This window comes from Gekko japonicus, unplaced genomic scaffold (genome assembly GCF_001447785.1).
Source record: "Gekko japonicus isolate JY-2015 unplaced genomic scaffold, Gekko_japonicus_V1.1 scaffold543, whole genome shotgun sequence".
Lineage (NCBI taxonomy): Eukaryota > Metazoa > Chordata > Lepidosauria > Squamata > Gekkonidae > Gekko > Gekko japonicus.
Window position 1 is genome coordinate 990,174 of NW_015160225.1, and position 16,262 is coordinate 1,006,435.

Below are 16,262 nucleotides of genomic sequence, written 5' to 3' on the forward strand. Positions count from 1 at the left end.
CAAACCCAGGGCTTTTTTTGTAGCAGGAACTCCTTTGCATGTTAGGCCACACACCCCTAATGTAGCCAATTCTAATGAGTTCCTGCTGTTGGGTGTGGCCTATTATGCTAATGAGTTCCTGCTGGGCGTGGCCAACTCGGGAGCCAGCCGGAACTCCGTTCCTGTGCGTTCCTGCCCCAAAATAGCCGTGCATATATATATATATTGTGTGATCTTTTCTACACTTTATTGAGCCTTTGATTACTACCACGTTTGCTTTTCCCATTCATCTTGCAGATGCTTCTACTGTAGTTGACAAGCCGGTGGTTCTTCTTCTCTTTCTGGCCATGAAGAGTGCGTCTGGTAAGTGGGCGCGGGCCTCAGTCTTTTTTTGTGTGTTTCAATTTCATGGGTAGTTGCGTATTTTCTTGATAAATCCAGTCTGCCAGTAATACACAGGCAGTGGTTTTCAGTGCGTTTCCTTGTTTTTCTGTTTTAACTACAGAAACTTAGATGAGTACATGAAGACTGCAGCATCAAATCTCATTGGACGTCGGCAGTACTCCACAACTCGAATGTCCTAAACAGATTAAAAAAGGGCAGCAGCACAGCAGTAAAAAGAACTAAAGTAATAAAAGGCAGAAGTACCTTGCAAGCGTATTTAGCCACCAAAGGCTGAGGTAAGTTGGACAGGTGTCACCTGGTGCCCAAAAGGTGATAAAGTTGGGGGCAGCCCCACTTTTGACAGCAGGGGAACCTGGAGAAGGGACGTGCTCAGCTGGCAGGCAGGTCCTTGCGAGAAAAGCTCTGTTCCTAGCCTGTCGGAGAAAACACGGAGAACTGCCTCCTTAGTTACGAGTTTGCATTGTATTCTTAACTCAAAGATGATGTAAGAATAGCAAGACGCTTCAAAGCAGATAAACTAAAATGCATGCATCTGGACACACCGCCTCCAAACGCCCGCTGAAACAAAAGGTTTGGGGTTGCTTAGGTTTTGACAAACCTACATGAAAATGGAATCCGTCAACCTGTCAGCAAGAGAAGAGGAAGAAGAAGAGATTGGATTTATACCCCGCCCTTCACTACACAATGGAGTATTTTGTGGGCTTTTGTGACAATTGCACAAAGTGAAGACCTTTTTTTTTTTAATACAGTTGAGAATCTGAGGAACCTGGCAAATGTTTTGATTGAAACAAACAAACACTGCATAAATAACACAGACCAAAGAGTGCCCGAGTAATATAAACAGCAGGAAAAACATTTATATAGCAAGATAACACTCTGCTAACAAGGAGTAACAAGAAACCACATGTAGTCAGTGATAGCAAAATACATCATGTAATGCACAAGTACATCGGTAGTACAGAATAAGTAGTACAAAGATAAAGACTCCGGATTTCAGTCTTTGCTTCCATTGTCGCTGTGGGTCCTGACACAACCATGGAGCAGCTAGATTTGCATGCAGTAGCACCTTCGAGAACAAGGGGATTTTTTGGGTATAAACTTTTGAGAGTCAAAGCTCCCCTCTTCAGATATGCTCATACTTTGAAGATCTTGCTGTTCTCTGAGGTGCTACTGGGCCCAAATCTAGCTTTTCTACTCCAGATCAACACAGCCACCCTCTGGAATTTATCTTCCAACAGCGGAGTAGCCGGAACGGCATCCTCTGCATGTGCCCTTAACTGTAATTCTGAATATGCTATGTAGACAGCATAGTCATGGGAGCATTCGAAGTCTGTCTTGGAACTTGCCATGAAATGTGATGCTCATCCTAATGCAACATTTCTAAATGATCCCGTAAGAACATAACATGCTTGGAAGTTCATGTTCCTTTTTAAAAAATTTCTCTGTCAGGGCCAGCTCTATAAACAGCACCAGATGAGCAAAACAAAATATTTGCATTTCAGTGTGCTTTTTGCCTCATGTGTGCTCTTTCGTGGCTGCAGTATGCTAAGCCACACCAGCTTGGTGTAGTGGTTAAGTGCGTGGACTCTAATCTGGGAGAGTCCACTCCTCCACTTGCAGCTGCTGTGTGACCTTGGGCAAGCCATAGTTCTTAGTCCACTCCTCCACTGGCAGCTGCTGTGTGACCTTGGGCAAGCCATAGTTCTGACAGAGCTGTTCTTGAAAGAGCAGTTCTCAAAAGAGCTCTCTCAGCCCCACCTACCTCACAGGGTGTCTCTTGTGGGGAGGGGAAGGGAAAGGAGTTTGTAAGCCGCTCTGAGACTCCAAGTGAAGGGCAGGGTCTCCTCCTCCTCCTCCTCCTCCTCTTCTTCTTGATGCTTTGTGAAGGCACAGGGTTACAGATGTAAACTGGATTAATCATAATTCCCTCTTCCCAAAGAACTCTGGGAGATAATAGTGTTTTGAGGGAGGCTACAAATCGTTTATAATTTTTTTACTCCCTGCTTTTAAACTGCTATACGGCTGTTATCAGTTTGTTTGTATGCCCTATGAAATACCGCATTTTGCAGTACTTTTCAAAGGGCCTTGGTGGTGGTTATTGTGAGCCTTCCTGATAATTTCCTGTCCTGCTAGCACAGGTGGGATGGACATGGTCTCACAACCCACGAAGGGAAGGAGGAGTCTTTTGTGCATCATACACAAAAACTGGCAGGTGGGAACCAGTCAAAAACTAAAATTCCTCTAGATCGAGGGTGTCAAACATAAGAGCCAAGGACCAGTATCGTCCCATGATCCAGGGCTCTAATATGGCCCACAAGCAACTGGTATGTATGGAAATATAAGGTGCTCCCCCCTTTTATAGTATCCCTTGGGGGGGGAACCTAATCTTGCATATGATTAAATACATTTACTGGGGGGGTTGTGGGTTCCCCAGTAAATTAATTGTTTTCACTGCTGGGAATCAATTGCTTTTGTTTGTATTTTGAGTAAAAAAAAAAATACCGTTAGTTGCGTTTGTCTGTGTCCTTTATAAAGTTTATATCTCCAGTACCTGGAATTATGTTTTATGGCCCAGCAAAGTGACATTTATGTCAGATCCGGCCTTTGTAACAAATGAGTTTGACACCTCTGCTTTAGATTATCTTTTGACCCAGATGGGGAACCCTGCTTTGGGGAGAACACAGTGGAGTATTTCGTGGGCTTTTGTGACAATTGCACAAAGTGAAGACCATTTTTTTTAAATACAGTTGAGAATCTGAGGAACCTGGCAAATGTTTTGATTGAAACAAACAAACACTGCATAAATAGCACAGACCAAAGAGTGCCCGAGTAATATAAACAGCAGGAAAAACATTTATATAGCAAGATAACACTGTACTAACAAGGAGTAACAAGAAACCACATGTAGTCAGTGATAGCAAAATACATCATGTAATGCGCAAGTACATAGGTAGTACAGAATAAGTAGTACAAAGACGAAGACTCCGGATTTCAATCTTCGTTTCGATAGCTCTTCTTCAAAAACTTCATCAAACTTTATAAAGCATTCATAATGTACAGAAGCCTTCAAAGCAGTATATATAGGCAAAAACCCCATCCTTGTATTAAATCAGTCTCAATCGGGCCAATGGAACATTTTCTCATATAGTCGGTGTGTTATCACACTTGTTTGGCAAATGTTTTGATTGGACAGGAAAAGTTTTGTCACCTGGGCCATAAGGCCATTATTTTAGTAGAAACATTAAAGAAGTGTTTGGACTCTGGGTATTTTATTATTTGCATTGGTTGAACACATCGGTGATCCAGGCCTTTGGGCATACGTATGTAATCAAGTGATAGGCTAATAAGCGATTAAAGATGAAATGGAAAACGTTTTAGAAATGAATTGCAGCAGTCTGGCTCTTACGTATTCTCAGTGGATAGGTCTTTTGATTTCTAAAACCAGCTGTGCTGTGACTCTGGAAAACCAGAGCTGCGGGACATCCAAAGACATGAAACCACCCCTCCGTGTAGAATGGCTTTATTTGAATGCCGATGTGTTCTTTCACAGTCCTGTGTCTTGCGAGTGGTTTTATTGGGTCGATCCATATGGGTGCACGGGAGAGAGTGGGAGAAAATCGCTTCTTGTTGCGTGGAGCTGTGTAGGTCTCTCTGGCAGCAAAATCAATCCATAACAAGGAGCGCTGACCTGTTACTTGTGGGCTGCTTTTGAATTTGCTCCTGTTTGTTAGAACAGGTGGAGTTGGCCTCCCATATATTACTCCATTGTCCTATGTACGACGAAGAGAGACAGCAGTTGTTGATACCCCTTCTCTCACGTTTTAAACCCTTGGTAATTATCTTACATATGCCGAGGAATGTTTTATGAAGTTCTTATTGGCCGACACTTATGATTCTGTCCCACGCAATGTTGCTAAATATTGTTACCTGGTAATTAAAAAGCGTAGAATGTACTGTAACTGGAGCCATTAATGACGGAATTGACCGGTTTCGTATTTTAGTATTTAAGGCTGCAAGGATTCTATGTTGTAGACTCGGTGTTGTACTATTTTGGTTTATTTTGCTGGTCTTATGACTGTTCTTAATAAATTTGTTTGTTTGTTTGTTTGTGGGCTGCTTTTTCTGTTCTAGACTGAAACAAAATGAACGAGCATCCAAAGAAGAGGAAGAGGAAGACTCTGCACCCTTCACGCTATTCAGGTAGTCCAGTTTCGAAACAGATCTGAGGTTAAATTAATGTTGGACCTCTACTCCTTTCCTGTCTCTCTGATCCTGCCTCGCTTTCCTTGCCAATCTGGGTAACGTGTCTTGGCAGACAAAGCAAAAAAAGAAAAGGCCTTTTAAATGGGGGGGGGGGTTTGAGGCCAGCAAGTGCAGCTTAGCTCTGCCCCTTTCCCCATGATGACTATGAGTTGAGCCTGCAGAGAGACAGCCGGCCCACAGTTCTCCATTTAAAGCACACAAAAGGTTTGTCTTTGGTCCCTTGGAAAGGGGAGAGCCCTGGGAATGCCACAAGTCGTACTCAGAACAAGCATGACATCATGCGGACATTCCCATAAAATGCGGAGGCTTTTTGCCGTTGTCTGTGCAGGGAGAAATCCCGGGGTGGAAGCTGCGTAGATGGTACATTGTCCTCTGCCAATACCAGCGCTTACATTCAACAAGCCAAATAGCTTCACTTTCCTCCGTTGCACTCAGCAGCACCACTGTTACAACTATGGCACAAAACATCCCCCCCCCCCGGCCTACACAGCAGTAGTAGCATTACTCCTAAAGGAAACGTGGTCAGAAATGGGAGCAAAGTTCAGAACAAGCATGACATCATGCGGACATTCCCATAAAATGCGGAGGCTTTTTGCCGTTGTCTGTGCAGGGAGAAATCCCGGGGTGGAAGCTGCGTAGATGGTACATTGTCCTCTGCCAATACCAGCGCTTACATTCAACAAGCCAAATAGCTTCACTTACCTCCGTTGCACTCAGCGGCACCACTGTTACCCCTATGGCACAAAACATCCCCCCCGGCCTACACAGCAGTAGCAGCATTGCTCCTAAGGGAAACGTGGTAGGAAATGGGAGCAAAGATGTGGGGCAGGAAATTTCCCTGTGCTATATTTTTATGTGGAAGATTCTTCTGCCCCACATAGGCAAATACAGTTTGCTTAACTGTAGTTGTCAAAAGTTGTGCAGTGGACTCAATCATTTTAGATGGGCTAAATGTGGGATATGAAGTGTGGACACACCCCAGTGGTTACACATGGTCTAGGCGTGTGCATGATGGTTTTGCCTTCTTTCGCCAACAGCCAATCTGTTACGTGATAACAGATTTTCCTAGAAAACCCACATCACTGAATGAGGGACGTTGTGTAGACAGCTCTTTCCAGCAATACTTGGTGGTGGTGGTGGTGGGTATTAAAATAACTGTCATAAGGTGGGGGAAGCACTGTGGAGTGATAGGAGGAAAACGGAAAGAAGTTATAATCCTTCCATCCCATTCACACAATATATATTCTTCATCACATCTCATGAAGAATACGCATGCATACATACATACATATATACATATACACATATATTCTTCCATCCAATGTGTCTTACACTGATTCTGATTTCAGTGAGTTTAGCAAAACACAACGATGTTACCTGTGGCATCCTTTGAAAATGTGATTCGCTGTTTACATTCTAAAGTTTGAGTCCAGTGGCGCCTTTAAGACTAACAAAATTCTATTCAAGTTATAAGCTTTCGTGTGCAAAGTACACTTCATCAGATACAATGAAGTGTGTCTGAAGAAGTGCTGATTTCAGTGAGTTTAGCAAAACACAATTAACGATGTTACCTGTGGCATGCTTTGAAAATGTGATTCACTGTTTACATTCTAAAGTTTGAGTCCAGTGGCGCCTTTAAGACTATCAAAATTCTATTCAAGTTATAAGCTTTCGTGTGCAAAGCACACTTCATCAGATACAATGAAGTGTGTCTGAAGAAGTGTGCTTGCACATGAAAGCTTATACCTTGAATAAAACTTTGTTGGTCTTAAAGGTGCTGTTGGACTCAGACTTTGTCCTGCTGCTTCAGACCAACACGGCTACCCACCTGAATGTTTACATTCTAAATATTGTTTTAGTACCACTGGCCATCAGAAAGGAGCAGAAGTTTTGTGTACTTGCGTCAAATAGATAAGCTGATTTTTGCCTTTTCCCCCTCTCTGACTTTTTCTAGATTCTTCAGGTTTACCAAAATACATAGACAATAGTGGCATATTTTCTGACCACTGTTACAGCGTCTGTTCTATGAAACAGCTAGATGTGAAAGTTTCTGATAATCGAGGTAAGGTAGCACTTTGCTATATCTTTCATAAATAGGTGGGTGGGGGTAAAGTTGCATGTTTCTTTTTTCCCCTCTCTCTAAGTCATACGTTATCTGTGTATAAATTGCAGGGAACTTCCTGCCTTTGCAGCAGATGTGGGGTATTCTAGACCATAAATAAATTGTGCCTTCCTCACAGGAAAGAGAAGGCAGAAGCCATTTCTTCTTGCAATTCCGTGCCTTCTTTTATCTTAGACTTCTAGTTTTATATTAAATTATTTCTGTAGGCATGAGAAGACAAGTTTCACGGGAAAAGACCATAATGCTAGGAAAAGTTGAAGGCAGTAGGAAAAGACGAAGACCCAAAATGAGAGGTATTGACTCAATAAAAGAATCCACGGCCTACAGTTTGCAAGACCAGAGCAAGTTAATGATAGGACATTTTGGGGGTCATTAGTTCATAGGGTCACTGTAAGTCTGAAGCAACTTTGGGGCACGTAACACACACAGAGCACATTCACTGTAGTTGACCATTCTCTTAAAACCTCTTTGCGTCTCTGATGTAGATGAATTCAGAAAGAGTTGGTATATTTGGAAGCATTTTTGAAATCATTTCTCCTATAGAAAGAAAAGGGTTGGATTGCATGCTGTATTTCTACTAGCACAAGTGCATTGGGGAGCAGCGGGGGTTACTGCAGATTCCCATGTTGCATCCCATGCAACATCATATCGATTAGATAAGCATATGGAGCAGAGGTCCATCAGTGGCTATTAGCCACAAGGTATAGATAGGGGCTCTGGGGCAAGTGATGCTCTGTCTTCTTGGAAACCTCTTTGCGTCTCTGATGTAGATGAATTCAGAAAGAGTTGGTATATTTGGAAGCATTTTTGAAATAATTTCTCCTGTAGAAAGAAAAGGGTTGGATTGCATGCTGTATTTCTACTAGCACAAGTGCATTGGGGAGCAGCGGGGGTTACTGCAGATTCCCATGTTGCATCCAGCGCTGTTCCTGGGTGTTCCTCAACCTGGGGGAAGCATTATTCTGTGAGCAGGGCTCCACTTAGAGATCACGGGATCCTCATGTATTTTCTGATTTAATGAAGTCAGTAGCCACATACTCAGTATGGAAGCCAGGATTTTATTTGCAGCAATTACTGTGGAAGCTTTTGGATAAAGAGAATGTTTATGAAAAATCCTGACAGTGTGCCTGTGGTCAATAAGAGAACACTAGAGAAGCCAATGTTGGATCAGGCCAATGGCCCATCCAGTCCAAAACTCTGTCACACAGTGGCCAAAAATACCAGGTGCCATCAGGAGGTCCAGCAGTGGGGCCCGGACACTAGAAGCCCTCCCACTGTTGCCCCCCAGCACCAAGAATACAGTGCATCACTTGCCCCAGACCGAGAGTTCCTACCTATACCTTGTGGCTAACAGCCACTGATGGACCTCTGCTCCATATGTTTCTCCAATTCCCTCTTGAAGCCGTCCATGCTTGTAGCCGCCACCACCTGGCCACATACCTGGGGAAGAGGATATACTTAACAAAAAGAATGCATACAGCTTTCTTGTAGGAAAGTATAGCTCTTGCAGGACGATTTTTCCTTTAATAAGAGAGGATTGTACACAAAAACCCTTTTGACCTTCCCATTACCGTTACAGTTAAAAATGCCAGGGTCATTCATTGGAATTAGGTACATGGCCTCCAAATATTGCAAGTCATTTGTCTTTCATTTTTAAAGAGAGTCTTCTGTGTGTGAAACAAAGATAGTGTGTGGGTGACAGCACTCAAGAGTGTCTGTACTGTAATTTTGAAATAACTCTGATCTTGAAATTGACCTACCTAAGGCAGTATGAGTTACCAAATCAGTGACATACCTTCAGTCCATTTCTGACAGTTGCAGGTACTTTTGTTGTTTTTCATGCTCTGTGAATGCAAAAAAAAAAAATCATTACACTTACATAAATAAAGCGCAGCATGAATTGCTAGGTTTGAAATTTTAATACGGTTGCCTCTCAAATACTGAAACGTTTGCTGGGACATAGGATCTATGTCAAGTGTATATTAAAAACAAATTTTATTTTTTTATTCGAGTATTTCTACCCCGCCCTACCCCGCAAGCAGGCTCAGGGCGGCTTACAGAGGCCTAAGCCAATTTTAGCATGTGAAGCTGTTAAAATACAACATGAATTAGAGTTTTTTGGGGAAGTTTGTTCTTGAGTGAGTTTGGTATAGTGGTTAAGTGTGTGGACTCTAATCTGGGAGAATCGGGTTTGATTCCCCACTCCTCCACTTGCAGCTGCTGGATGACCTTGGGCAAGCCATAATTCTGACAAGAGCTGTCCTTGAAAAGGCAGTTCTTGAAAGAGCGCTCTCAGCCCCACCTACCTCACAGGGTGTCTCTTGTGGGGAGGGGAAGAGAAAGGCATTTGTAAGCCGCTCTGAGACTCTGAGTGAAGGGTGGGGTATAAATCCAATCTCTTCCTCTTCTTCTTGAGCTGCCTTCAAAGGCTAGGAGGTGGTTCTTGAATTGAGCACAGCAGAAACGTCATATCATTCCTTTGTTATTTGGCAGGAAGGGCAATGTGGTTTGTTTTCTGTGTGCTTTTTTTGTTTGGGAGAGAAAGTGTGTAAGCTTTTCTTTTATAAATCTGCTGTAGAGTTAGCCCTTATGTAAGTACACACTGGAAAAATTGTGTTCTGCTTTTATCCCGCACTACTTTAATCATCATCATAAAAATATATATATGAATGTCATAATACAGCTACTGTATTGCTTGCATGGCTGAAGAACAGCAGGCAGGCATCCATCGTTCTTTTAAAAGAATAACGTTCCCCATCCTGAGCTTCCCAAACAGGGAGTGAAAAGCCCCAAAGTTTGTATTGCTATGATATGAAAGGTTCTTGCAAAATGTTATGGGCTGAAATAGGATGAGAACACCAAACATCCCTTTTTTCAACAGGTAGATTTCATACTGCAGTACACAGTACAGACACTGATGACGATGGCAGCCCAGTGCATGCTGGGACATCTCATTGGAGTGGGGCCCAGTCTAATGCCATGGGGCCACACTTCGTGGACTCTAAAAAGAAAGGTAAATGAAAGACTGTATTGCCAGGGCTGCACATGTCCGGGCACCAATCTTGTGCCCCAGAGAGAATCTCAAATGTATAAGGAAATGATGGTAATAACGTTCCCCATCCTGAGCTTCCCAAACAGGGAGTGAAAAGCCCCAAAGTTTGTATTGCTATGACATGAAAGGTTCTTGCAAAATGTTATGGGCTGAAATAGGATGAGAACACCAAACATCCCTTTTTTCAACAGGTAGATTTCATACTGCAGTACACAGTACAGACACTGATGACGATGGCAGCCCAGTGCATGCTGGGACATCTCATTGGAGTGGGGCCCAGTCTAATGCCATGGGGCCACACTTCGTGGACTCTAAAAAGAAAGGTAAATGAAAGACTGTATTGCCAGGGTCGCACATGTCCGGCTACCAATCTTGTGCCCCAGAGAGAATCTTAAATGTATAAGGAAACGATGGTTGGAAGAGATTTCAGTGAAAAGGTCCCTTACTGAAAGTTAAAACCCTCGCAGTGTATTGCTCAGAAATCAGTGGGACTTTCTGTCTAGTAGGAATGCATGGGATGGCTGTCTTAGTGATCTAAGGAAGATAGGCTTTGTGTTGGGAGGATTGCTTTTGACATGCAATATTTACCATGTACCTCTCTCTATCATCCCTGTCCCCTCCAACTCAGCCTGTGAGCCAGATCATTATCGTCTTGTGTACAGACGGGGGGATTGAGGCGGCCGGGCGGGTTCATAACTATAGTGAAATTTGACCCAGACTCTGATACGAAGCTAGCATATTGTCTGACATACTCTAATTAATAATGAAATAGTCCAAAAGGGGTGGCACGGTGGTGGTGGGAGAGGAAATCTCGCCAAACGGTATCTTCTTTCTAATTTGGGTCTCTCCTCTCTCCTGTCTCCTCCTCTAGACAAACCAGCTAATAATGGCATTTACAAGGACACCTGTGATTCACCTATCTTCAGTGACACCTTAACCGAAGAAGAAAAACCTCTGGATATTCAGACAGTGGAGATTTCCACTACGGAAGTCCAGGCCGTGGAAGTTCACGACATAGAAACTCAGACGGTCTCCCCCGAAAAGCTGGAGGCGGAGGATGCCGAGGACGTCCCCACGGAAGGCTGCAAGGTGCCGGGGAAGAACCCTCCCCTGAACGTCACCATCCAGCCCAAGTGGCCTTTGCTCCGGGCCAACAGCAGCGGCCTGTACAAGTGCGAACGCTGCACGTTCAACAGCAAGTATTTCTCCGATTTGAAGCAGCACATCGTCCTGAAGCACAAGACGTGTGTGGAGGGCAACATCTGTCGGGTCTGCAAGGAGAGCTTCTCCTCGAAGAAAGTGCTCATCGAACACTTGAAAATCCACGAGGAGGACCCTTACATCTGCAAATACTGCGACTACAAGACGGTGATGTTTGAGAACCTGAGCCAGCACATAGCCGACACGCACTTCAGCGACCACCTGTACTGGTGCGAGCAGTGCGATGTCCAGTTCTCCTCCAGCAGCGAGCTGTACCTCCACTTCCAGGAGCACAGCTGCGACGAGCAGTACCTGTGCCAGTTCTGCGAGCACGAGACCAGCGACCCGGAGGACTTGCACAGCCACGTGGTGAACGAGCACGCGGGGCGGCTGATCGAGCTGAGCGACAGCTACCACAGCCGCCAGCCGGCGGGGCAGTACAGCCTGGTCAACAAGATCAGCTTCGACAAGTGCAAGAACTTCTTTGTGTGCCAGGTGTGCGGCTTCCGCAGCAGGCTGCACACCAACGTCAACCGGCACGTGGCGATCGAGCACACCAAAATCTTCCCCCACGTCTGCGACGACTGCGGGAAGGGCTTTTCGGGCATGCTGGAGTACTGCAAACACTTGAACACTCACGTCTCCGAAGGGATCTACTTGTGCCAATACTGTGAATATTCCACAGGGCAGATCGGAGACCTCAAGATTCACTTGGACTTCAGGCATTCCGCCGAGTTGCCTCACAAGTGCACCGATTGCTTAATGAGGTTTGGCAGCGAGAAAGACCTCTTGAGTCACCTGTCGATGCACGAAAGTGCTTGATTGGTTTCGTTTGTTTGTATGTTTTCTCCCCTAGCCCAGAATATTAGAATCAAAACGTAATTTCCCCCATGCTGTCTTAAGACCAAACCACAAACACATTTCTCTTCTCCACCCTCTTCCAGCTCCCTCGTTTCCCTGGAAGATGGTCACAGCTGGCATAGCCACGATTGTGACACAGCCCTGACCGCAGTGGAACCCTGCGCATTGCCCTGATCGGGCAGGCAGTGGTACCGTGGGGTACTGTGAGCAGGCCACAGACAAGTCAGCTATAACTGTTCAATCTTAAGACACATGTAAAGACACACGCGCACAAACACACCATTTCACTTACGCCTCTCTGCTCACAGACTGTCCACAAGGCGTTCGACATACTTATAGTTACTGAAGTGCAATAAGTAGTTTCATCTCTGTGCTTTGTATTTGCTGGCTTCAGTGTTTGGTGGGCTCAGTAGAAGATAAACACATCCACATAGCTGACTGTTCAGTCCTAGGGTGGGTGGGACGGATTGCGTGTTTCACTGAATTGTTCACGGTGTAATAATAGCATGTTATCATTGACGTCTTAAGGCACAAATCGCATAAAGTCCTTTTGTACGTACGGAGGGAAATAAATGCCCTGACGAACTCGTACATCGCTGTGTTCATATTAGTCTCTGGTGGGCAAAGGGAGCTTTGACTCTTAAAAGCTGACACCCTGGAAATGTTGTCGGTCTTTAGGACGCTGCTGGGCTTGAACCTAGCCGCGTTCCTATCAGTATCATGTAAAGGTAAAGGTTCCCTTGCTCGAAAGCCAGTCAAGTCCGACTCTAGGGTTGTGCTCATCTCCGTTTCAAAGCCGCAGAGCCAGCGCTGTCCGAAGATGTTTCCGTGGTCATGTGGCTGGCATGACTAAATGCCAAGGCGCACGGAATGCTGTTACCTTCCCACCGAAGTGGTCCCTATTTATCTCCTTACAACTTCTTGCTTTCGAACTGCTAGGTTGGCAGGAGCTGGAACTAGAGACGGGAGCTCACTCCGTCATGCGGCACACTCGGGTCTCGAACTGCTGAACTACCGACCTTCCACAGCCTGCAGTTCAGCATCTTAACTACTTCAGCCACCGCAGCTCCTCAGTATCATTATGCGCACACTCTCAAACAAATCAGGCGTTTTGTCTGGTACATTTTAAAATAGAACTGAGTACTCGGGTTGTACACTACTTCAAGGGCAACTGTGCCAAGAATGCAGGGTATAAACCTCGAGATATATTCAGAATCTGCCATTTCAGGCTTTAGGGGAAATGTTTCATGACTACAGAGTGAATGTTTAGATTTTGGTGGAGCAAATATTTGTGTTTGGTCTCAATAGCTGAGTGTCAGCCCCAGGAAGGTCCCAGTTTCTGAGTTTAAACTAGATGTAAGAAAGTTGGTGGGATACCAAGTTACTGCCGTTGGAGAGCTGAGATAAATGCTAGTTAGCATCATGTGGGCGTCAGGACATCTGAAAATCGGCTTCTGTGCAAGCTTGGCCTTTGACAAGTTTCTGTTCCCTTGTTCCTATAATGCTGTCCGTCCCTTCCAGTGATTGTCATAGCTGCAAGGATGTATCCACCTGATGCACATTTTTGCTCCTTCCTCCAGGAGTAGAGGCACCCACCCGCATTACTCTTAGTTATGGAAATCAGGATTTTAAGCCTTGCCTGTAGAAAACAACAAAAGCGGCTAATGAAATCTTAGAGCCTAACAGAGGTTAATAATAGTTTGGCTGTGAATGTAAATTTGCATAGAATATTTGGAAGATATGTACAGAGGCTATTTTGTCTCGATTGCACAGCCTAAAAAGTAGGTTATGTCTAGTAACAGGAGGCAAGGACAAAAAATGTAAAGCACGGAGACCAAACCTTTTGTTTGTCAGGGAAATTAATTGTAACAAATCCGTACATTATATTTTAGCCACCACCGTTATTGGCTTTTAGACCTGTTTTTCTTACGTTCCACGTAAAGCACTTGTTATTTAACTGTTTGGTGGGGGCTCACAAAAATAATAATAATAATAATACAATGTTTGTAGGGGATAGGGATGACAACGTATATTCATTTTTAATTGCACGCGCCATCACTGCCCGGTATAGACGTCTTTCTGGCTCGGCTCCGTCGTTTTCCGCACGGCTGCTTGTTGGCCAGGCTTCAGGACCTGTCAATCGCCACACTGCCACTGCCTGGCCGGAACATCCATTGCAGGGATTCTTTCGTAGCCCAGAAGCTGTTTCGCCTTCCAAGCCTCGACCAGGACGTCCGTCAGCTAACGCCCTCCCACAAGGGAGATTGGCCTGCCCACTCTCTCTGAGGAGTGGTTCCCATTTTATCTACTCGCCAAAGCTTTTGAATCGCTGGGTGGATGATGAGCTGGGGACAACAGGCTGGCTGCTCACACCAGTGCGGGGCTTGAACCAACACAGTTCAGATGTTAAGACAGTGGGATATACCCACTGTGCCACCGCTTACGGGACTTACGGGAGGGGATTCCATCCGGCCACCCCTCTCCCAGTGAGCCCAGGCACAGCTCCCTTCCGAGCCTAACCCCGAGTCACCGAGCCCAGTGCGGCTCCAGGCTTCTGCGCCACCTCCATGCAGTGATGGTCATTGGGAGCCGCAGCTGTCTCCGAGTGGCTCCCAGACGCTGATGCCGTGAACAGACCTGAAATGGTCTCTGGGTGCTGGCACCGTCTCCTCTGTGCAAGTCCGTTATAAGCACAAAACACCCTTTATCTGGAGGGATTTAAGCCGCCCCAGCCCTGACCTGGATATCCCAGGCTAGCCTGATCCATGTCAGATTTCAGAAGCTAGGCAGGGTTGGCCCAGGTAAGTACTTGGATGGGAGACCACCAAGGAATACCAGGGTGGCGGTGGCAGGTCACTTCTGAATGCACCTTGCCTTGAAAACCCGACGTTGCCTCAAGCCGGCTGCAACCCGAGGGCAAAAAAACTCCCAAACCCTCTCCAATATAATAAATACATATTTTTTTTGCAAACCGGGGGGTGGGGGTTTGCAGAAGTATCCATTTTATGTCCGTGGCAATGCTCCCTCTAAGCTGTAGAGTCTTGTGAGCAAAAATTCTACTTTGTGAGCTACTGGCAATAAAGCTGTGAGCGAGTGATTTGGCTGCTGCATAAATCAGTTTGCTCTGGAGCCCTCCTTCCTGAGCTAAGACAAAAATCTGTGAGCTGGAGGCTAAAAAACTGAGCTAGTAAATCACACAACCTGTCCACAAAGCATTGCAGTGTGTCAAACATACAATACGATGGCCTGATAACCAAAAGTCCCCAAGGTTTATTTCTTGAATTTTCCCTGCAGTTGTGCTGATACAGTTTATGGAGACTCGAGATGCTGGACTGTAGTTGTGATTCTGGACCGATATTTACTCTGTGAATTTCCAGGAATTGGCTATCATTTCAAAAAGTTTAACTTGTTAAAATATATGACCTGTATGTAAGACTAATGTGAACTCATCTCAGGATCTGAGAGAAATATGAGCTGCTGCTTATTTGTGTATGACTGTTTATGCTCATTGCATAAATATATATATGTAGGTATTAGTTATCCTTTCATTGGGCCCATGGTGTTGGGTGGTAGCCAGTTTCTGAGTGATTCATTTCACCAGCAAGGAGGAAAAATGACTGCTGTTCCACTTGACAGTTTGCGTTTTGGCTCTGCTGGGCCAAAAATAAATAAATAAAAGGTTATCTCTAAAATAATGTCGTGCTTTAGCTGAATACTGAAGATGCTTTTGTTAGGTGGTAGACAGTTAAAACTGTTTATGCTTAATACTGATGAGGTTTTCCCTAAAAATATGCATGGCCACACTGAAAAAGCCTGGGATGCCAGTTCTTGATGCTGCAGCTAACACCATGTAGTGCAGTGCCAGGTCTGCATTGCATAAGGATTCAGTCACCAATATCTCAGGCAATAGCAGGGAAAGTTCCTGCCTCATACACTGGAGAACTACTCAGTCTGTGGGTAGTACTGGGCTAGGCGGGTCAGTGGTCTGACTAGAAGGCACCCTCTCCCCCCACACAGCAACGTTTAGATGTTGAGTTCCTTGGGTCACGGGCCTGCTAACTTGAACTCACCAAAGTGGTGTGTGCGATAAAACAACGATCTTTGGAAGCATCCTGGGCTCATAGTAGAGTAGGACTCTCGGATGCTCTCAGGTGGGGAGAAGGGGTAGTGATGATAAAACAACTTTCCTATTTATTACGGCAAGGGGAGGAGCACAATTCCCTCTTCAGAGAATCTCAGTTTCAAACACAGGAAAAGAGACCCTTGCTGCGCTCTTTATCAAGCTGGAATCTCAAAGTCCTTTTTCTTTCAAATCCTTTTGCAAATGTCTGTTGTGCTCAGCGCCCAATAGGGGTAGCGTCTCTTAAACTCTACGAGTTT

At 45.0% G+C, this 16,262-nt stretch overlaps 1 protein-coding gene across 3 annotated transcripts; it reads left to right on the plus strand.

Annotated features, from left to right (window-relative positions):
• The first annotated feature begins 274 nt into the window (after window positions 1–274).
• On the plus strand, window positions 275–12,643 carry ZNF639 (zinc finger protein 639). Of its 3 annotated transcripts, XM_015411788.1 has the most exons (6): window positions 275–342; window positions 485–659; window positions 4,516–4,584; window positions 6,602–6,709; window positions 9,651–9,782; window positions 10,693–12,643. In XM_015411788.1, exons 3-6 carry the CDS (start codon window positions 4,527–4,529, stop codon window positions 11,841–11,843), a joined length of 1,449 nt encoding a protein of 482 aa, XP_015267274.1. In that variant the 5' UTR covers window positions 275–342; window positions 485–659; window positions 4,516–4,526; the 3' UTR covers window positions 11,844–12,643. The 3 variants fall into 3 exon arrangements, with proteins under 3 accessions (XP_015267274.1, XP_015267259.1, XP_015267266.1); XM_015411773.1 differs by lacking the exon at window positions 9,651–9,782; XM_015411780.1 differs by lacking the exons at window positions 275–342; window positions 485–659; window positions 4,516–4,584; window positions 6,602–6,709; window positions 9,651–9,782 and adding an exon at window positions 10,017–10,144.
• The last annotated feature ends 3,619 nt before the right edge of the window (window positions 12,644–16,262 follow it).

Bases quoted from the DNA above. Each gene is read 5' to 3' on its own strand.
- ZNF639 (XM_015411788.1), top strand. From the start codon at position 4,527: ATGAACGAGCATCCAAAGAAGAGGAAGAGGAAGACTCTGCACCCTTCA. The intron at 6,710-9,650 runs GTAAGGTAGCAC...TTTTTTCAACAG, and splicing joins GAAAGTTTCTGATAATCGAG to GTAGATTTCATACTGCAGTA. The intron at 9,783-10,692 runs GTAAATGAAAGA...CTCCTCCTCTAG, and splicing joins CGTGGACTCTAAAAAGAAAG to ACAAACCAGCTAATAATGGC.